General features: G+C 39.5%; 1 protein-coding gene across 1 annotated transcript in view; it reads left to right on the top strand.

Annotated features, from left to right (window-relative positions):
* The window catches only part of CHD7 (chromodomain helicase DNA binding protein 7), a 91,289-nt gene that overhangs the window by 24,239 nt on the left and 44,076 nt on the right, over positions 1–22,974 (top strand). The window contains exons 2-5 of the mRNA XM_009289234.2: positions 7,218–7,639; positions 15,863–16,001; positions 19,922–20,059; positions 21,147–21,212. Coding sequence (XP_009287509.1) covers positions 7,218–7,639; positions 15,863–16,001; positions 19,922–20,059; positions 21,147–21,212 — 765 coding nt within the window. The remainder of the gene's footprint in view (positions 1–7,217; positions 7,640–15,862; positions 16,002–19,921; positions 20,060–21,146; positions 21,213–22,974) is intronic.

Raw genomic sequence — 22,974 nt, 5'->3', positions numbered from 1 at the left:
GTCTGATCAACGCTGATGTTGATTCTGATCGATGATCAGCAACTGGAAGAGCTCTCTTATGGGGTAAGTTAGTTGTTTTTGAGCCGTGAACAAACCATCAGCGCTCACTGCACTGGCTGATACTCCATAGGTTTAGTAATCTCTCACTTTATGTGAGCATGAAACAGTGTTGCTACATATGATTGCTACAAAATATAATGGGATGTTTGCTTTTTGGATGGCCACATTAGTGTCATTCGTCTTTTGTAATCAGTTTTACTCCACAGAGTACAAGACCAGAAAATAAATAATTCTAATGCTGTAGCTGTGCTGAGACTCGGATAAGGAACTCTGTATTTTGTATAGCGTGTTTTTATTCTTCCACGCATAGTAATTGGGTGATACTTTCAGCTCCCCCAAATCAGCAATGAGTGTGCTTTTGCAGTGGTGGCTGAGGGCATTAAGATTGGTTTTAATCGCTTCCACTCCACTGTTAGGATGCTGCTGGCATCAAAATAAGTTGTTTTGATTCAGAGTTCTTCTGAAAACTTGGATCAGCAAGTTTTAACTTTTTAGTAGTTGCACCTGTTTTTCAAAAATAATCTCCATTAGTAGTAACAGAGCAGGAAGACTTGCTTAAGAAATAAAATGGTATTGCAGCAGCACTTCACTAAAACATGAACTTTTTTCATGCAAAGTGAATTTTGTGAAGTTATGTCTTGCTAAGAAGGTATTAATAGAACTTTTGTTTTCCATACATTTTCATCTGTGTTTTGTAGAAGTATGGCAAGAGATTTAGTAAACGACAAGATTCCTGTGGAGTCTCTTTGCAAAATAGTCTTCTTTCATTCTCATCTGGTGTGATGCCTTTCCCTTTATTGCAGAAAAGATCAGTGACAACGCTTGTCGGTTTATAAATGCAAGTTGGCACTTAGGAAGTACAATGTTTTTAGAGGAGTTTGTGAAGTACTGAGACACCAGTTGTTTCTGAACAGCATCATATTGCCCAAAATATTTTAGGTAATACCTGGTATTTTCATATAGTAAAGTAAAAAAAGACATATACATCTTCAAATCAAGGCAATAGTTTCACAGAAAAGGGAAGGGATCATCATACACAATAAAAGAACAAAAACTGATTGGTGAAGCAGGTTTTGGAAGGAATTATGGGTGTGAGCGTAGTCTTGAGGATGTTTCTGGACTTAGCTACTATAGGAAAAAACTGTATAGCTGTACTGTTGTTGAATGTAGGCACTGGTATTTGGTTGTGATTTTGGAGGTAGTGTTGATTCCTGTTTACTCTGGAGTTTTTACTGATCTGTGAGCTTTGCAGATGGACAATGTCTGAAGAGTATTTATGTTGGTCTAGAAAAGCTGAAGCGTGCTTCAGATGGAGGGAGCACCAAGACAGGCCTAATGCTGAAAGCATTGATGAGACAAGTTGAGAATTGCAGGGACAAAGCAATGTATAGAGACATGGCGTGGAAACTTTCCAAGTGATTTGTTTGGAGGATAGTGAAGATGAATAGTGTGTTCTAAATAATCCAGAGGGATGATGAATCCTTTCACTAACCTTTGAAGGGAAGAATTATGGAGCAATTTCTACATGTGATGGCTTTTAACATCTTGTGGACAGTGCTATCAGGAAGGATACAAATTCAAAACGAGTGATCTCTGTGGCCCTAGGTAGAGCTGCTCTCAGAAGTGATGCTCTAGTCCATCTTGTTTTAAAAGAACTTTCTTTGGTCACAGGTTGCTATTTTAACTTTTCCAAAGTGAAGGTGATAATTTAACAGGACTGCAATTGCTGCAAATGAGAATATTCAGTAATGATTTCCCTAACATGAACTGATCCTTTGTATAGATATCATATTTTGTTATATGTTATATATATATATAAAATATATATTTTTGTTATATGTTTTATATATGTTTGTGTTTTGGAGCCAGTCGGTGGGAACTGACTGCGTGCTTGCTCTACTGTTACACACACTGTTAAATTTTCTTGAACTTTGGTTTATTAAATAAAATGTGGTTACAGTAGATCTTTTTCAAAATATGAAAAAGACCAGGGAGTCTGGAAATACCCGTGAGGGAAATGAAAGCAGTCCTAGTAAAAAGGAGCTTTTTTTTTTTTTTGGTTGGTGCTGATGTTTAAATTTCACGAAGTTAGCTGAGTCATGTCGCATGCTTTGCTGCTCTTGCTTCATACTTCTTAAAGCTCAATATTGGCTCAAGTTGCTGCTCTGCTAGGGAACTGACACTCAGCTACTTTCAGTGCTTAAGTACAGTTGATTGTGGTTCAATCCTTGTTCAAGCAACAGAAAGATTCTCCTCCTTAACCCCCCCCCCCCACTAACCCTCACTGGATTAATCCTACATCCTGTCCATCTTGCTACTTTATGTAACAGGCCTGGTTTGAGACGTCTGTCTGTGCTTTGGGCTGCGGAGAATGAGCTTAGCTCTAAACGTGTAAGCAGCTGTGAAATGCGGGCAGCTTCATTTTTAATTTTTCAAATCTTGGTGGTACATGTTTGGAAGTTTAAAAATAAGCTTGAATTCCAGAAAAGTGAGGATTTTGCACTCCAGAAACAATTTCTCAAATAGCGTTTTCGTTTATTATTTGCTCAGGTATTGTTGGCTTTTACCAATAATGCAAAAGCATATTACCATCCTGGGTAACCTGTTGAGCTGCAAATTATTTTGACTCCTCAGAGTTCCTGAAGAATCTCTGTTTTGCTCTAATAAGCTGCGATCCTTAGGAGTGTCCTGCATTGTGATATTGCATGTTAATAGCATTGATTAACTGTCAAGCAGTGGGAATTGATGAGAAAATGTCCATTGTAAAATTAAATGGTATTGCTGAAGACTGTACCATGCTGCTGGTTAGGGAGGTGACTAGCCCCAGTAGTCGGTTGGTAGGAGTATTAATGTGAGCTCCAGGTTTTTTCACATGATTAAAACAGGCCATCTGTTCTTTGTTAAATGTTTACAAAAACAGCTTTTCTCTAAAAGATTTAAAGAGATGTGGGTCTAGTAAACACACCAATATTTTTTGAGCACCTTTTTCACCTTATTTCAAGTAATACCAAAAATAATTCTGCTGCAATATCAAATAGGATTAATACCTATTTGTGTTTAATCTTCACTGGTTTCCTTCCTGTGGAAGATGAAATTCTGTACCAACATACTAAATTACGGCCTTGTTATTACTAAAAGCAGCAGGAGAAGCAATTGCTCTGAAGTATGCAGATAAATTTTTCAATCTTCTGGTAAAAACTTGTAATACACTTTTTTTTTAATTTTTGTAAATGGAAAATGGGGTTCTTTCATTAGAAATTGTGACCCTGTAACTAGAGTTAATCCTTTGTAGATTTAAAGAAGTAGAACTATTTGAAATAATTCCCTGTGGTAGGCTTAAACTAATATTTACCAGTGAAAGCCTGTTCTTCTTCCTTTTCTCCCTCCTTAAGAAAGAGAAGACCACTGGTTTGGGGTAAGAAAATGCATCTTTCAGGCTGCTTCTGATCTCTTCTTCTCACTAGACTTGTGCTGCTCCTACACAGCTTCACACTAGGGAGCAATGTGGGGTTGTCAGGGATAAACCATTTTAGCATATTGCAAAAGTGTAGGCACAGACTTCCTAGAAAAATAAAGTTAATCACACCTATTTCTTTGCAGGAGTGCTACAATTTAAAAGATCACGTATAAGTGAATTACAACGTTGCTGAACTGCAAAGGGAATGGCATGTGGCAAAAGTAATGTGTTTTCAAGTAATAGGAAATATAACCAAAGCCTAATTAGGGCAGAGTTGGCTTTTTGTAGCTCAAATGATATGAAACAAAACCATAATACTTTAATTTGTATGCTTGGTAATGCACATAACTTGGTATTGTAAATAAAAGTAAGTGCACATAACTTGGTATTGTAAATAAAAGTCAGTAAGGTTTTTTTTTTTCTTTTTTTTAATATTTGTTTCCTGCGTAAGTCTAATGTATAGTCCAAGTTGTTTTAGAGCCTGAGAATGACTCTTGTGGATAAGCTTTCTGAGGTAGTAAGAATCTGAATTTTCATAGAATGCCATCTTCCAGAATGAGTTACTGAGTACTACAGTGCGGAAATAGTCGCTGCCATTCTCGGTGCTTTTACCTTCTGGCCAGACCTGACGTTAAAACTACAAATGTCACATCATGATGGGCTGACGTTGCTGTTGTGGAGACTTGGAAAAGCTGTCTGCCTTACATTCAGATTTGCTTATGACTGTGCTGAAAGCTGTTGTTCAGACTTCTAAAACAAACAAGCAAACAAACAAAAAAAACCAACCCACAAGTCTCAGAAACGAGAAAAGGATTAATTTTTTGAATTAGGTTAAAAAGGTAATGAGAATACTCAAGCATGTATGAAACTTCATTAAGATTTCAGTGACACAGTTATATCACTAATGAAGGTGTAACATTGGAAAATTTTATAGAACTAAATTTATGTGGCATTACTGGATTTCTTGTGGTTTTTAATATTTGTTGGCTTGGCTGTTTCACATGCTTAGGAGGAAGAAAAACAAATTAAACTACCAATTCTGATTTGTTCTGGAAAGTTGTGCCTTATACATAAGCTTTTAGATAGTTGTAAAAGTCTCTCTTAAATATGGCAAGCAAATACTGTAGTGCCAAACACAAGGTACTTGCTCAATACAGATTTTACAAATACTGGAAAGAAAAACTTAGATTTCTTATATGTTAGACGCAGCAAGTGAACAGTATTTAAAAAGAGGACTGAGTGTTGTGGTGGACAGCTCGGTGAAGACATTGACGAAACTTGCACATAAGGTCTCTGAAAAACATAAGACGCATGAGATATGAAATGGCAGATAATATAGAAATATACTGACTACCTTGGGAAAATGTAGATTGAAAGTACTGCTCTGAAAACCTATGGATAAGAGGTACTTACAGGTGATCAGTGTAGTATTCTTGTCTTTTCCTACCTAAAAATAAGTGTTAGACCATACAAGTACATAATGGTCTGAGGTACAGAGAAGAGAGTTTTGTTCTGTGTCACAGAACATATCTGAGGAGACATTCAATTCAGTCACCCAAATTCAAAACCAATTAGAAGATTTAAAAATATCTCTAATTTATGTAATGTATAATTGGACTGCAGAACTCACTGGCACCACTGACTTCCTGGGATCAGCATTTTCTATACAAATATCCAGTCCTTGTGAACTTTCCAGCATGAAGATATGTAACTGTTACGGTGACTACAGATTTCTAGAAGAGGTGTTCGTTCATACTTACGCCTGACATGAGGTTGCCTTGAGGTGGGGCTGATTCATGTGGTGCTAATGCAATGGGTGCATCAGGTTTGCATTAGAGCTGAGTTTCCACTGCAACTAAGACCGTGTTGCACTAAAAAGTATCTTAATAAACAGAGGACAGAAACATGCAGAAGTCGTCCTGGAAGTTCTTGGTTAAGCCAAGTAGACCCAGATCTTCAGTCCGGCCCTCAGGCCTTCCCTCTTGTCCTGGAGTCTCTTCCATAAAGAACCGTAGTGTCTAGCTTGTACTGTTCAAACCTCTCCCAAACAGCAGTAAAGAGTTGTCTGCACTTCTCGACAGCCTTGCTCCTTTCTGCTGCTTGGGTAGCTTCTGAGTATGTGAGTGTATTCAGGGCACAGCGTTTTTTTGCTACTGTGAAGAAATGCTGAAAATAGTTAGGACTGCACTGATTCAGTTTGTCTACATTCAGGAAACTATATTAGTATATTTGGAAAAATACACATGCATTCACCTTCTTATGTAATGATACTAAGAATTTTATTTCCTAAATCTTAGAGTGCATTGTTTTTTTAGATCCAGGTGGCTAAAGTGTATGTCTGTGTATGCCCCTCGGTTCTCCTTATGCTCAGGGGCTGGGTTTGTAGTCATGTGCACGCCTGCCACTCCTAAGTAAGTGCAGTTTGAATAAAAAGCGGAGAAAAGGAAACGCAAATGACGTTACAAACAGTTACACAGGCACTGCTATTCCTGGAAGTAAAATTCTGATTTGCTATAAACCTTTCTTCTCCTCAGTTCAATGGATCAAACATCTCAAATGGCTAGACTTCATGACCACGGCTAATGGGGAACTCTTCCGCCTAGAATCATCTCGACTTAATTTTTAGGGAAGAGAAAAGGAGGAGAAACAGAGAAGGAAAGAGGGTGGGAAAATGGTCTGACTGTATACACAGTTGCAAGAAAGGCATCAGTACAGTGTCATGCTATTACTTTTCTTTTTGAAAAGCACTGTCGTCCTGCTTTTATAACTACGGGCAGGCAGTGAGGACAAGCAGGTTAGAGCTTTGATATGCTGCAAAGTCGTGGTAGAGCTTAGACATTTTTTCATTGCAGACTCGTGGATCTTTGTGTAGAATAGAACCATTAAGAGGAAGAGGAAAAGAGTTGCAAATATATCCAATATGTTTAGTCCAGGCACTTGACATTTGTGTAATTAGACGTAGGTTTTCATGTACTTTCTAAGTCTGGTGTAAACCTGATACACTATACAGACTTTGAAATAGGATGTTTTTTCAGGTTCACAAACACTTAAGGTAGTTCTGCGTCCAATCTGTAGTAGGAACAAATTGTTTCAATTACAAGGAGGGAGCTGTGGATCTTTGACATAAAATGTAACATTATATTACATGTTAAAGTGGCTTAATCCTTCACGTGCTGGTCAAAATACCTCCTGTCACAGCTGAACCAATGTAACTTGCCTTGATTAATTTTTTTATAAACCCAGCCTGTGAATACACTTTGTTTTCCTTTGCATGTCTAGAAACAAACTTTAACAGTTTTTTTTTCCCCCAGAGGACAAAAGTGCAACTGAATAATTTGTAACAAGTTATTCATTCTACTAACAACTGTTTTGAAATCTCTGAAATAACAATTGCTTTCCTTTTGCATCTAAATGTTGAAGACTAAATATTTTCTATACTTCTACTTTATATACACTACTTTATATACAAGCTTTAGAATAATTTTACCCTTGCTATATCAAGAATTTCTGGTCACTTTGCTACTGTTTGAACTGCAGAAAGCTTTGGTTTTTACTGTTTTATTGTACAATGTTTCAGATACGTACTAGGTTGATCTTCTGCTTAGTGTTTTCTCCCTCTGTAACTTCTTGCTCCAAAAGAGCAAAGTTTTAGAAATCAAAGTTGCAAACCTACAATTTTATTTCTATTTGTCTCTCTCAGCATTCTCCATCGGAACCCTTTTTAGAGAAACCAGTGCCGGATATGACTCAGGTTAGTGGACCGAATACCCAGCTAGTGAAAAGCGATGATTATCTGCCATCGGTTGAGCCGCAGCCACAGCAAAAGAAAAAGAAAAAGAAAAACAATCACATTGCTGCAGAAGGTCCCAGTAAAGGTTTTGGTAAGGAAGACTTTCCTGGGGGACTCGACAGCCAGAATCTAAGCAGAAACTCAGTGGATTGCTCCCAAGAAGAGAAGAAGAAAAAGAAAAAGCCCAAGGCAAAAAAAGAACCGAAGGATCCTAAAGAACCCAAGGAAAAGAAGGAACCCAAGACCCCCAAAGTCCCCAAGACCCCTAAAGAGCCAAAGGAAAAGAAAGCAAAAAATACCACGCCAAAACCCAAGACCAGCAAAAAGGCTAGGTAAGTCAGGAAACTTCTGTCTGCGATCAGAGGAAAACAATGTGTTTGTGGGATTTCTAGAGCATCTGTGCTAAATGGCCTGGGTGGAGAGGAGATCTTGTTTTGTCGTTTACCTTCTACCATCTACAAGATCATGTTTTTGAGGAACTTGGGCACATTTCTCTTGTTTGGTTTTCCTGTTTATGGATTCACAGTTATTTTAAACAAGCTGGAAAGGCAGAAGGTTAACTTTTCTTTTCAAGGCATAAAAATTTCTGGATGTGTTAGATTTCAAAACTAACTCTTTCTCTTCTAATGCTCATCTGTCCTCGTGTGTGGTTTGTGTATTAAGAAATTAAATTGCTTTGACATTAATGCAGGTTTGACCAAATCCAGAGATGAAGGCTTAGAGTAAAAAGGTTTGATGACGTTTTTCTCTAAATAAAGAAGTAAGTTAGGTACTTAGCGTTGTTACAAGTTGTACAACCCTTACAGACACTATTTTATACTGACACAACCCATGGGCTATAAGCCCTGCTGCTAAAAAGGCATTTTTATATGGATATTGATGTGTCCTCACTGTAGGGATTATATTCGTTTTGCTGTTTCATGTAAAGACAATTTTCCTAGCAGAAAATCACTGTGAATAGACCAGATGCTTCAACCCTGTTTCCTAACTGTTTTCACTCAGCATCGTGTCCGTTTATCAGGATAGGCTTAAAATGCTACAGAGTACTATGAGAAAGAACAAACTGCCGTTACACATGAGTAAATACGTCATAGATAATAACACAGATTCTTTCCTTACCCCTCAACTCCCTAAACACCATGATTATAAATGCCTACTTGAATGAAAACTGAGAGGAAAAAGACATTAAAGCCAAATTTTTTTTTCATTTGTACCTAGAATTTCTTACAACTGTTCTGAATTTGTTCCAAACATCTGAATCTGTTTTTCAGGATGTGGCTAGCATTATAAAATATAACTTCCAGATGGAAGCACAGCCAGACTTGGTTAATCCAAATCAGTTTGCAAACCTCATTTGTATTAGGGTTTAAAAATTGCAGTTAATGAATCAGCTTTGCATATATTCTACAACAGTGACTATTGGTTAGGTTTGATACAGCTATATGGTTAAATAAGGCATGGACAGTAAGATGTTACTTGTTCCTTTAGCAAGAAACAGAAGTTTCTGTATTAGCAGAGACAATGTTTCCTGAGGAATTTATAAACACTGGCTTGTAAAATCAAATGTTGTCCTGAACAGGTTTATTAACTGTTCAGTAAATTGCAGTTGATCAGCCTATCCCTATTACAGAAGTTACTTCAGCAAAAACTGTTATCTATCTCCCAGTATGTGTTTTTGAAACCAAAATACTGTATCAGCTAAAATAACCTTTTTGTTCCATTTCCCTATACTCATAGGTTTAAAGGCTGACCAGGCCATATAGCATGGTATTGAGCATCGCCCAGCAGTTTTTGCCACCAAGAAGTAAAAAACCTTTTACTGCAGGACTTCTCAATTGGTGCAGTTGTACAAGGTCTTGACTACAATGAAGTTTTGTTTAATAAACAGTGGTTAGAAGGAGTCTGCCTCAAAAACATGCATGAGGTTCCTGTGGCTGGGCTGGACATCAGACCTCTGAGCTGGTCTGTCCCGTCCACTCAATCCTAATATCTCTTTGCCCATCTTCTCTAAATCTTGGGACATGCCATGCAGATTAAAGGAGCAGTGTTTCCTTTGAAGGAACAAATCGCTGCTTTCTTAGTTGTATTTGTAGGAGAGTCTTTATCTTCTTTCCCATGCAACAACTTTTGTCCCTGGGTGGCTAGATGACTTACAGTATTCTAGTAAGTACTAAGCCCTGTTGTTTTACCTGTGAGAGAAACATGTTTGGAGCAGCATTAAGAGCATTGCTGTTCCTTGTGCTTACTTAGGGGTGTGGAGAAAGTCCTACTTTTCCCATAATGGGCTTGTGTCTCTGTTAACGAATGCTCTCTTGAAAACAAGGTTGTTCTCATTTTGTGGTCTTGTGAGCTTCAGTATCAAACTTCTTTGAAGAACTCTGAGACTGTGTTGGGATGCTGTGCTGCCAAAGAATTTTAAATCGTTGAAAGAAATTTGCTTACTTTGGCAAAATCACAGACTGGGGAACCTGTCCAGTGACAGATCATTGCATCAAGTTTTTAAATAAAACAACAGTCCAAACGTTTAATGATCTGAGCCGCAGTATTTCAGCAGCACTAACTACAGAAAGGAAATATTACAGTAGCTGGGATGAGTGAGATTAATGCAAGTTAATATAGATTATGGATGGTTATTTAGAAGTAGAATACTTTGATAAAGTTAGTATCTGGCATGTGTTTGCTACTACTGCTTATATTGCTCAATATTTTGCTTCTAAGCATTGAAAGGAGTAGTGTGATTTTCAGATTTCTAAATGCTGTGCAAAACTAACGGGTTTTCATTCCTGAATAAGCCTATCGGTTTTAATAGAAGAGTTTTGCACTCATGTAAAATTCAGGTGAATAAAGTCAGACGCAGGAAACGTATTTATTGAAGAGCAACAGTTTTTTGGATAGAGCATAACAAGTCCTTGATAGTTAATTTTGACACAGGCTGTATTAGAGTATACACATAGATAAAAAATCTGGTATTTAAGTATTAAATTAGCCATTATGTAATTTAATATAGCTCATAACTTAACCCCGTTATTTCAGTTCCAATTTTGACTAATAGTATAATCCTTTTATTAAACAAACAACAACAAATAACCAGAAACTTTATCCTTCACATCTCTTCTATCTTTGGGGTAAGTTGTGACAAAATGAGCAGCCTGCCTCACTGAAATGCACCTTCATGTGAGGGACAGCCGTCAGATTGGAGAATGGAAGAAGCTGGTTAATTTCATGCTTGTTTGAATTGCGTGTCCCATGGCTTCTTAAAAAGAAAGCAAGCACCCAAATGGGCTGCTAGTATGTTATACTGCATACTTGATGATTTTGAAAGAAAGATCACACATTAATATTGTACTATTACACTTGTAATGGATATTAACCCAATCCTGCCAATACAGGAAGACAAATACAGTGGTGGCTGGAAAAAAACATTTGCAAAACAAATCTATTATGGACCAAACTAGTCAGGTTTGAAAGCAAAATGTAGGTATAGCTAGGATCACAAATGAAGGGTTTTCATTAAATTGTGTGGGTGCTGAGTATTATGTGGCCTCTTAGTGTTACGGAGCCAGCTTCAGGCACATGCAAAGCAGGCAGGGAAAGGCAAGTAGTCCTACTGAATTGCAAAGTCATGGCTCAGGTATCTGTTCCTCTTGTGCCTGTCCCTGGAGGAGATGAGGACTACCTGTTTGAGAAGATCACGCTGCAGCACAGCTGATATCTCTCCCGCTGCTTCCTCCGAAACCCTAGAGAGTGACCACCGATTACGGTGGGAGAAGCAGTAACTATTTGCGAGGGCCAAATGGCAGCTCTTTGCAGGAGCTTGTCCCTCCTCCCATCTCCTCAAAGCAGTGTGCTGTGCTTTGCAGGGCTGCTCTTATCTGCTTCCTCCCCTCCCTGTGGCAGGGGAAACTCTGCGTCCTTCCCACACATACAGCAGCAGCCTGGCATGCAGGGTAGGGTGAGTGGGTTGTTGCTCGCAAGGGGTGTGCTAAGCATGAGCATAATTACCTCTTTTAGAGGGAGGTGGAGACAGACTTTTTTGGCGCACAGATTAGCTGTTTGTTGTATCGGAAAAGGGATGGCTCCTGGCCGCAGAAGCGGGAAGAGGCTGCTGTGTGGGGGAGCAGTGCGGACAGCAGGACACAGCGCCCTGGGGAGCTGGAGGACAGGAAGAGAGGTCCCGAGGCGGTGGTGATAGTTTCCACTCCCAAGCTCAGATCATCCTGAGCAAGGCAGGAAGGGGGTGCCTGTGGGAGAGAACAGGAAATCGTGCGAGATTTCCATGTGCGCATCCACTGAGGCTGTTCCTGTTCACACCTGTCCTCATCTCCCTTTTGAACCAGCCCAGCTGCCAGATATTTACCTTTGCCTTTGCTGCAGGCAGGTCTCATGGGCTTGCTGTTACCAGAGCATACTTTTTAGTAATTTGGCTGAGTTTTCAGGCTGGAAAAAACCTTGTTGCCCTATTGCTTTTCCTACTTCTGTGACATATAAAAACCGATTTAAAAAAAAAAAAGGTTTTGATTACACTAGGAGCTTTAAAAAAAATTGTTTTCCTCAGGTAAGGCAGTACAGAAAGTCTGACAGCTCTAACATTTTGAGAGGGTGGAATTATTTTTTTTACGGTTTTGATGCTCCACAGTGAATGTGTAACATTTTTTTTAAGCCAGGTTCCAGTCATGAATTTGTCACAGGACAGTGTTCCCAAACGGTACAATAGGGATCAATAGTCTGTCTGACTAATTTTAGATGTTTAAATTACAGAAAAAAGCATCATCCAAATCCTGATAGCCATCATAAATTACACTAATAAACAGATCTGTCAGTTACCCAGATCAGATGAAGTAGTTGCACAATGTAAACATACGGGCTAATTACTTCCCCTCTTAATCCTGTGAAGCATGCCATGCTTTTTAGGGTATTTTTGAGTCAGGTGGTTTGGCCCTGGTAAGTTCCTGGAGTTTGACCTAGCTCTGTAGGTGGCTGCTTGACTACCTGACGCAAAACACTTTTGTCAAGGTTTGGATACTTGTTCTCAAATTGTAATTCAAGCTTTCTTTTCAGTTATCCTACTTACTGTTTTCCTCTTCAGCCCCTGTCTTCCTTCACGTTGTTCGCTCATCTGACCTCCTGCAGGTTGTCTTCTTACTGATCCCCTTTCGTCAGTATGCTGTGCAGTCCTCGGGGATAAGAGGATGAAACCAGAAAGTGGTATTGGACAGCTAGAGTGTAAGACATCTAATCTGAAGTGTCTGTGTTTGCATCACTTGAATAGAAGGACTAGTTTTAACTGACAATTTTAAAATATTTTAGTGTTTTGTGTGTGGCAAATACTACTTCAGTTTCTCCCAGATTTCTAGTTCTTGTTTTGGGACTGGACACTATGTTGTCTCTAGTGGGACTTGGATAAATTTCATATTCATGCATGTGTAAAAACAAATATGAGAGACAGTTGTCTAAATGTATATATTACAGTTTGCCTTCCTTGTTGCCGAATTTGGAAAGTACTATCAGATGCACATCCAGAGTTAAGCATTGACACACAAGACCCTAATGGTAATGGCAAAGTGTCCAAGAACAGGTTTTTACCTGCCTGTACTTACATGTGGAAAAGGTAATTCTGGTCCAGGGTAACACCATTCTTGAATGGCATGAGTATGATCTGCTGGAAAGTGGAAAGGCTGCGTCAAAAGTGAGTACATTTAATTGTCAGGATCAAATCACTGGCTCTGTGGGAAGATGGAGAGGGACAACAGTTGCTGACAATTCGAGGAAGCCGATGCTCCCACTGGCCAGGTGAAGCTCCCGGGTGTGTGATGCACTGGGAAGCAAAGCCTCGCCTCGCTCAAGGGTATGGTGCTGTTGTTCTATGGTTTGTTCTTCACCTTCCTTTCTTTTCTTGAAAGAAACTGTAGCTGTGCATTTAAAAAGAGCAATTCTTCTGCTGAACTTAGAACTTAAAATTCCCGGTGGAGCTGCGCATGGGCTTTGTTCTCCCGGAGGCAGCGGCTCTTTTTCATGAGTCTGTTTTTAACTGGCCTGACAAGGGGGGAGATTTGAAACTGTGTCTGAATTGCTTCGTCCGTGTCTCTCTTACCGAGAGCGACTCAGCACGCCGAGGCACGGCTTGGGGGTAGTCTTGAGTCTTGAGATACTCTTAGCTCGGAGTCCCTGCCGCTATGAGCAGAGAAGGAGAGGCTAGAGGCTAGTAAGAAAACCTTTGTCGGGGTGGACCTGCTGCCGGCGCTGGAGTCGCTGGCGGGGTCTTTGTCTGGGCCTTGTCGGGCGGCGAGCACTGGGGAGCGCAGCAGCGGTCGGTCGGTCCGCCCGGGGCAGGCAGGCCCTCGTTAGCGCTTCCCGGCCTTTCAGCAAATTGATATTTTATCAAAACTAGGCTACGCTATTCTTTCCGACTTTAAGCCTGTTATTCATAGGCGGCGGTGCACCCGGGGCACGGTAACGACTACTAAACTTAATTGCGCACCTTGCTCTGATTTACGGGGGTCAGGGGCGAAAAGCGCCAGCCTGTCAGCTCGCTTCACCTGGCGGCCATCCAGCTCCCCTGACAGGCTTACCTTTGATTTAAACAAATTGGAGAAATATGTAAAGGGGTTTTTGGGGTTTGGTGTTGAAAAGCATGGCAGACATGCTAAGCACATCCTCCTTATCTCTACCTCTTGTAATACATTAGTGCCATCGATTTTTTCCAGTTTTGGAGATCTCTGTAGTGTCGGACTGTAATTGGATTAAAAAAACGTGAGAGATTCAGCATAACTGTTCAGATAGCAGTTCAGGACCTGGTTTGGAGCGTCCCAAAGAAACAGTGTTCATTATCACCTTGAGGGTGTCTTAGGTTTGCAAGGTCATTTGGCAGCCATCTGTGCCATGCCACTGTAACTCCAAACCACAGATGCTGTGCACCGGTGGGGACTGGACTGCTGTCTCCATGCTGCTGGCACGGCAGGGTTCTGGTGCGTGGGAGCCTGTCCGCTTCAGCACACCGCACTGCTCTGCTCCTCCTTTCTCTCTCTGCTGTGTGGATTGACCCCCCCCCCCCCCCCCCCCCCCCCCCCCCCCCCCCCCCTTTCTTAACTCTCACAGTTTGAGGTCTGTTTTTGAGAGGAAAGCTGCGGTGCGCCCTGTAATTTCACGATAATACAAATTCATTTCCAAAACTCCCAGTCTTTTCACTTGTAAATTGTATTTTATTTTTAAGTCAACATTAGTTTAAACACGGGCTGCAAAAGAGGATAATACCACAACTGAGTTGTCCCAGTCCCCCAGCGACATGTAACCGTATTCGGGAATTTTAAATTACAGCTCCGAAACACGCCTTCAGTGGGCCAACGTGCTGATCAAAATGAACAAGCTTAAAGCTGATGTTTGTTTGTGAAGTTACAAGGCTGGGGATTATGAAGGAAAAACAAACCCCAGGCAGCGTCCTGGGTATGAAATTAAAACTTTGAGGGTGCAGAAGCCGTGTGTGTGTGTATATATATGCCTGTCATACTGTTTGGTGACCTGTACTTGCTGTTTGTCGGGTACCAGTGCGTAACTCTGTTCTGCTCTTGAATGTCTCGGCAACTTCCACAACCAGCCTGTCAAATCGGTAACAGGCCTGGAGGGGTTGACCACAGAGGGGAAGAAAGACTAGCGAAAACCCACACGAGACTCAAAGGCTAAATGTGCTTAAAATTACTAACTCTTACCATCGATTCTTCTTCGTTGCCATTTAAAAATTTCACCCCCACAATGCTGAAGATCGTCTCGGTGCATGATTTGGTGATGATGTTATTTAAAGCTGGATTTTGATATGTGCATCCTCCCCCATTTCCAGGCCTCTGAGTGCAGGTGGAGAAATGGGGTCCCAGCTCCTCAAGTGGCAAACGTTTTCGTGGGAGAGGAGGGGGAGAAACAATCCCCAAAACCTTTCTCTACCGTTGCTGGATATAGCTTTCTAGTATCATGTAGATGCTGAGATACCAGCTGGGTGGGTTTTCCCCCCATACAAGCTGTGGTTGCACGCATTGAGGCTGTATGGGTGCCCTCAGAGCTGATACAAAAGTGCCTTTTCTGCTTGGAAATAGCAGGGATGGTAGAAGAGAACGAAGAATTTTCTCATTTGGTCCTTTGTTTTGGTAACACTTCCTCTGCTTCTGCTCACCTGGTCCGCAGAGTTAATATCAAGACAAGTGCACGCGTAATCCTGTTTCTCCTCACATGTGTCAGGTTGCCCAAACACCACTTTCAGAAAGTGCAGGTTTTGAAGAAAGCAGCTCTTCCTTTCCAGTCTCATTTTTAGTTTCTTGTTGAAGACATTCAGTGTTGCTGTCTAAGATCTTGAAGGAAAGAAGCGAGGTGTTCGTTGTTAAGGAATGGGAAATGTATAGCGATGGCCCGTGCATCATTGATTTTACAGTTATGTTTAAGTACTTAAATAAGGAAGGCAGTTGAAAATAATGAAGTCACTGAAAATAAACATCTCGCGGATTAACTATTTTGTTAAGTACTTTTTGCTTACATTTTTGTACAAATATTGATTAAAAATACCTCTGTTTCAGTAACAAGAAACCAGATTCAGAAACTAGTGCTGCAAAGAAAAAGGTTAACAAGGGAAAGGAAGGTTCAGAAAACTCAGATTTGGAAAAAACTCCGCCACCATCACCTCATCCTGAAGATGAAGATGACCCAGGGGTTCAGGTAATGCTATCTTTCAAGTTCAGTGTAGCCTTTGACAATTTAGATGCATAAAACGGTAGGTCTCACAGTCTTTGTTACAGAGATACAGGTATTGGGGTATTTTCTGTGTTGTTTCGAACGACAAACCAAGAAGGTGAGAACTGGAAATCACCATAGTGAATATTTTACTAAAACAAGTATTCCTCATCGTAATTTTGCTTTACAGTCTTGTTACCTGCAGATACGTGTACAGTGCTGCTGAGTTTCCACGTGTTCTCTTTCATCACTGTTGCAATTATGGTGCTGAATTTTCTGCTTTGTAGACTTAATGTACCACTATGAGGTCTTGCTTATAAGCCTCGTGTTTCTTGGTACATTGGCTTTGCAAACCTTCTGAACTCAAGAATAAGACGTGACAAAGCAGGATGTCAGAAATGTGCATGTCAGGGACTTGTAACTACCCTGCTTTAATGGATGAAGGGCCTTTTTGCAGGACTGCCAGTCTTCAGCTAACATTGGTCATTTCTTTTGACCACTGCACACCTATCACTTTCTGTCCAAACTTTTTTTCATGTAAAGAAAATCTGGAAATAGAAATAGCTTATATGGCAACTTTTGTGTGCTCTGTCATTAGCCGTGTTAAGAAGTGGTCAGCTCCTGGCTTCTGCTGGCAGTGGTCAGAGTGGGCATTAAAAATAAGAATTCCCTCATGAAGAGGTAGAGGCAAATTGTGATGGGGAAAATATGAGACTCCGAAATAGTCATGCTGGTATTACTGAAATCCATTGCATTTGTCCGTTGCGCATCAGGTTGTGGATGTGTTGCTTCTAGTTGCGAGAGATGTTGAGACTGATGATCACTTGAGAAATGGGCAAAGCAGCCTGGTGAAGAGGTTGGCAAACAGTGGTGTCCTAACACAAACATGATTTATGCCTTCCCTCTTACTGTTTTCCAGAAGGATGTAGAGTATAATGAAATGTGAGCAATCTAGTGTATTCTAGTTAAAAACAAAAGCAGCAACAGAAGAGAGTGTTATTTCCGATTCGTGCAAACCATGTATTCTGAATTAGAAAAGTTGAGATACACCATGCAAACGTTAAAATCTTTGAAGAATAAGTTTTCTGTCCTGTGCCACAAATCTCTCTCAGCCTGATTAATGGCGCTGACAAAAGATGTAGAAGAAACCTTTGGAGCTGATGGTTTTTTTGGGTTAATTTGCAGATGATTATATACTGTCTACAGTTCAATATATATGCATGTTTTGCTTGTTTTCAGTTTAGTGGGACAAAACTTTCTCTTTGTGAAACTCTATTGGGTGATGAACTTTATATTTGAATTTTTTTTTTTTTGTAAATACAAGTGTTAGGGTATTTGCATAATTTTTTAATTAAACATAATAAAGTATTTCAGGTAATTTTTGTTTTCTTAATACTTTCTCGCACTGTGCATGTTATACTGCACCCACACTTCTTTGCGTAAACGTAGGGAAGGGTTACAACCATATACGCTAGGACAGCTAGAATTAATAAACTTGTTGTGCATTTCCCAACTGAGATTGATATTATGCAGTTGTCTAAAACACCATTGCATTCTTAGTGTTGAATAGTGAGTCTTCTGTAACGATATTATGTAGTAATGCACAAAGTGATGCATCGTTATCTTTAGAGAGAAAAAATACTTACTTTTGTGTGTTACCATACAGATTTTTTATATTCCATTATCAAGACTATTACTCACCTTTCTACCTATAGGTCAGTTAATGAGTAAAAGATAATCTGATGCAGGTAAATGTATGCACAGTTTCTGACAACAGTGCATAACAATTGCAAAGCCTCATGTGGATGTTAGAGGAAACAGGAAGCTAACCAAGTCGATAAAAATCAAATAGAGGATTACCATAACGTTTTAGGCATCCTTTCTATTAGGGAAATGGAAGAAGAGATTTTTGGCACCAAAAATAATGGTAAGACTTACCTATTGAGCCAAAAGAAAACTGATATTTTCCCCATCAGTGATTATGGAAAAGAAGGTGCAAATTTGCCAAGTGGTATCTATTTTCAAGTATAAAAATATTGTTAAAGTTTTGTGGGAACCCCCCATAAGTTATTATGTTAAGGTAGAAGCCATATCACCATTGTTTAAAAGGGTGATGTAAACTTTTGCTCAAAAATTTCATTTTCGGTTATAGAAGGAATTTCTAATTGTGTGAAGTGCATCAGATATTTGTGCTTTAAAAAGTATGATTAACTATCTAAAAGTAAATATTTGACTTTGTCTATGTACATTGAGAGACCCGGGTGCCTAGATCTGTTAAACAAGCTACATAAGTATTTGCACGTACCGGTGAAGATGTGTGTTAAGCCGAGAAAGACGTAAAAATAAGTAGTATATCAATTCATAAAGATGTTTTTTTAACAGTTGATATTCAACATCTTTTTTTTAATATATACATCAGTCCATTGAGATACTTGATGCTCAGTTGACAGTTCTCTTCAACAGCATATGCTCTCAGCTTTTCAAAATATATAACCTGATGCAGACTATCTGGGAATTTGAATTTTACTGTTGCAGAAAATGGTGTCTGGCACTGAGTGTCAAGTTGCAAATTCTGTCAAATGCATGCTTGTGTATTTTACAGAATGTTTTCTGCAGTTTCTCTCAAGCTTTCTCTCATCCTGGAGATGAGGGTATGGGGACTGTCCTGGTTTCGGCTGGAATAGAGTTAATTTTCCTCTTAGTAGCTGATACAGTGCTGTGTTTTGGATTTAGCATGAGAATAATGTGATAACACACTGATGTTTTAGTTTTTGCTAAGCAGTGTTTATACTAAGTCAAGGACTTTTCAGCTTCCCATGCTCTGCCAGCAAGGAGGTGCACAAGAAGCTGGGAGGGGGCACAGCCAGGACAGCTGACCCAAACTGGCCAAAGGGATATTCCATACCATGTGACATCAATGATTCTATGATTCTATGATTCTATCATGCTCAGCGTATAAGCTGGGGGGAGTTGGCGGGGGGCAGTGATTGCTGCTCGGGGACTGGCTGGGCATCGGTCAGTGGGTGGTGAGCGGTTGCATCATTTGTTTTTCCTGGATTTTGTTTCTCTCTCTTTGTTGTTTTCCTTTTCATTACAGTTGTAGTATTATTATTATTATCAGTAGTAGCAGTAGTTCGATTATTAACCTGTTCTTACCTCAACCCACAAGTTTTCTTACTTGTGCTTTTCCAATTCTCTCCCCCATGCCCCCGAGCGGCTGAGTGGTGTTTGGTTGCCAACTGGGGTTAAACCATGACAGGGACACAGAAACCATGTTTTCAATTTGGGGTGGTTCAAGTTTTTCATTTTCCTCTATTAGTTTGGGGTCTTTTCCCATGCTGTGCTGCAGGATGTCTTTCTGAACAGTGCTGGGTCAGTGGAGTGAGGAAATCGTATTTCATTGTATTTCCCCTACAAGATAATCTGGGTACAACTGGGTGGATGGGGAGAGCAAGACAGTGTGTTGTCACTGCTTAGCAACACTATGGGCCATGCTGCGGGAAGGTGGTGTTTGGTTCCTGCATTGGCCATCTGTCAAAGTTTGTCGTAGACGTGAATTGAGAGGTGCAACTTCTTGTATTTTAATTGTTTTCTGAGATACACTTTTTAGTTTTCTAACGTGGTTTTAGTAATGCTAAAAAAAAAGCAAAAAAAAAACACTTTCCAACTCAGAACAAGCAAGAAGTAGGTTGATTTTTTTTTTTTTTAACAGAAGTTAAAAGCGGCTAACAGGCAGGAATTTAGAATAGTAGTATCTTGATTCCACTATTTTTATCAGGGTACTGTAAAAATAATAGTGTTTGCTACACACTAGTGTATTTGAGAAATATGAAGTTGTTTTCTCAGTTATTCTGCAATCTTACCAGTTTTGTTTCTTATGCAAAATATCAATGCTTTCTATTTAGAAGCGACGCTCCAGCAGGCAGGTGAAGAGGAAGCGTTATACAGAAGACCTGGAGTTCAAGATTTCAGATGAGGAGGCCGATGAAGCTGATGCTGCTGGAAGAGACTCTCCTTCAAATACTTCTCAGTCAGAGCAACAGGTCAGATATGAACGGACTGGAAAGATGGCTGCAACTGCAGCATTCAAAGTTCAAATATGGGCCCTTTTCCTGAATGATACTCATCCATGGTTGGCACAGTGTGCCAGAAGGCATTAGCTTTTTACCTTCTTAAAGAATATATTAATTAATGACTTTGTTTACAAGCTGATGATATGCAATTTGACACAGTTCTTTGAAATTAATGGTCTCTACCTAAAGGAAACGTAAACTGGACTGCTAGGACTCTTGAATTTACTTCTGTGAATTCAGTGGTCTGGCTTCTGTGACTTTAATAAACCACTCAGGTTTGTCCCCTGCTGCTAGGCACCATAAGAACCCCTTTATGAAATTACTGCCTTGTAGTACCCAGCAGGGTACGCTTTATTCTCTGTGCAATGTAAATGATGGATAAAATAGTTTGAATAAGATGAGGGGTAATAATGTAGGAATGACTGTTGTAACAATCTCATTGTTTTGTAGTGCTTTTTCAAAGAACTACTTCACTTAACTAACTGATGACCTATTGGAGAATATATACATGTTCTTCGGTATTTCATTTGGCAATTTGTTAAGCCCTGTGAAATATTGTATGTGATCTCCATTGTTAATTGTGTCTTATCAGAAGGAGAATTTGGTAGGTTTGCCTGAGGTTGTAATAGTGAATTAATGTAATAGTGTGATAGAGAATCGCAGGCAATTTTGATAGCTATTGTGTGGACACTTACACAGCCAGCTAGAGTTTTTGAACATCTTCTAATAATTAGGCTGTATGGTGCTGAAAGCGAGTGTTATTTTAGGAGAGGTGAACTGCCCATGTGGTTATATCTGTGTATCTGTGCATGTCAGCCCTAGTGAGAGAGCTAGAGTTGCATTAGCTCTTAAAAATGGGCTTAAATAAGTGTTCTTCAATCCTTTATTATGGTATTAAATCTATTTGAATCCTCTCAGTTCTCATGCTAGGGGGAAAAAGTCTTCCTGTGTATTAAACTCCCGTTGCAAAAAAATTATTTCAAGTTGTTCTAATGAAGGAAGTCTTTAAGTAACAAAGATGCACTCCCATAACTCTTGTATGGTATTTCTGATGTAGGAATCTGCTGATGCTGAAGGCCCTGTTGTGGAGAAAATCATGAGTAGCCGTTCAGTCAAGAAAAAGGTAAAACAAAACAAAACCCCTTCCCCCATATTTTTAAACAGGCTAAGCATATTTCTGCTGAAGCCTCTACTAAGTTCTTAAAATACCTCGGATATTCCAAATTGAAAAACTGTTTTATTGAATAGAGGAGGTTCCCTGAAAGTGTCTTTAGATGGTATTTAACATGCTTTTGGATAGACATAGACAAAACAGATTAAGCCTTCCACTCTTTTCTTGCGTTTCTTCAGATGAGAATTTTGATTTTTGCAAATACACGTACCTGGGCGAAATCTGTGGTGCTCTTCACTTCAGAGTGACGTTTCATGGGAGTTTGAGGAGTGAGCGAACTCTCCTGCATCCTAAGTTTCTGCCTTTTCTAGTAAAGAAAAATCCTTGCCCCTAATTTTTGCATCTTTTGACAGTGGTTGTGCTCTAGCAGCTAAAACAACTTTACATGCAATTAAGAATGTTTCATATACAGGTGGTTAGTATCTTCCTTGTCACTCTGCTAAGATGGTGAAAGAAACACCCTCTTTAGTTAAGTGTGGTTCTCTTTTAATTCTGCCCTGGTTGCTAGTTATGTTCTTACTTTGTTTACAGATTCTTCTAATCTGCTTCACAACTTGATTGGCCTTTGCACTTCCAAACTATTAAAATCTGAGTAGGAAGTAGAAAAGACACTGTTCCAAAAAGGGCATTATTATATTTTATAGACTCTTTTGCCTAATTCTCTGACTTGTACTGCAGTTGGGCAGAAAACTGTTTGATTAATATAGATATGGTACTCATGTTGATCTTAGTTAACCAGAAATACTTCTTTTCCTCAAAGTGTTAATTTTCAAATTGGAGGAGGGAAAGTTTGCCTTATTCATGGATTTTTTTTTTTTTTTTTAATGTTGTGGTGTTTGGGGGGGGATTTTTTCATATTTTAAATTTTATTACTACTGTCATAACATCATTAACAGCTTTGTGAACCTAAATTCATGCAATCTCCTGACTGGCTGTGATTGAATTTGACCTGTTTCTGCAGCTTTCACAGCACAAAACCTCTAGGGCTTTTTTTGAAGTCCAGAGATACATTTTGTATTTCAAACCATAGGCTTATTTTTCAGATAAACTTCATGTAATATAAACTCAGTAATTAGTTGTCCTGATGGTCTACTAGGCAGGAGAGGAGAATGTGGTCTTTTCATAAATGTCTTTACATTGGAAGCTGTTTTTCACCAATTATTCTTCTCTTCTTCCTCTCCCCTGCAAACAAAGGTGTGATTACTCATGGGGAGTGTGTATTTTGCTGCAGTTTGTGGGAAGTGGTTGGTGTGCTGCCTACATGTCTTTGATTGCAAGCTCTGCTGGAGGCAAGCTCTATTTTGAGCTCTTTCTTTAATGTTTTTTATGGATTGTATTTGCAGGTTTGAGGGGTGTCTCTTCTTTCCCTGCTCTTTTCCCCAACCCTCCTCTCCAAAATCCAAAAAAAAATGGATTTTAGGATGTTAATATTTAACATCTGAAGTATCCAACTGTGCTTTTATTAAAGGTCTTTTACACTCTTACTAACGTCATCAAAACCCTGGTTGTTAGATTACTAATCAAAGTAAAATTGCTGCGATCGGGACCAGTGCATAAAATAAACATGAGGAAAGGCTTCACTAGGAAACCTTTCAGTGGATTAGGTTGTAACAAAGATGTTGCGTTCAAGTAAAGGACATTAGATAATGCGGTTTTGGAGCAGTATTCTTATCATAAAATTATGCTGGTTTTCTCAAAAATAGCCTTAGTCTAG

This window comes from Aptenodytes forsteri, unplaced genomic scaffold (assembly GCF_000699145.1).
Source record: "Aptenodytes forsteri isolate BGI_AS27 unplaced genomic scaffold, ASM69914v1 Scaffold139, whole genome shotgun sequence".
NCBI lineage: Eukaryota > Metazoa > Chordata > Aves > Sphenisciformes > Spheniscidae > Aptenodytes > Aptenodytes forsteri.
The sequence above is the reverse complement of the archived record's forward strand: the minus strand, read 5'-3'. Positions and strand labels throughout refer to the sequence as shown.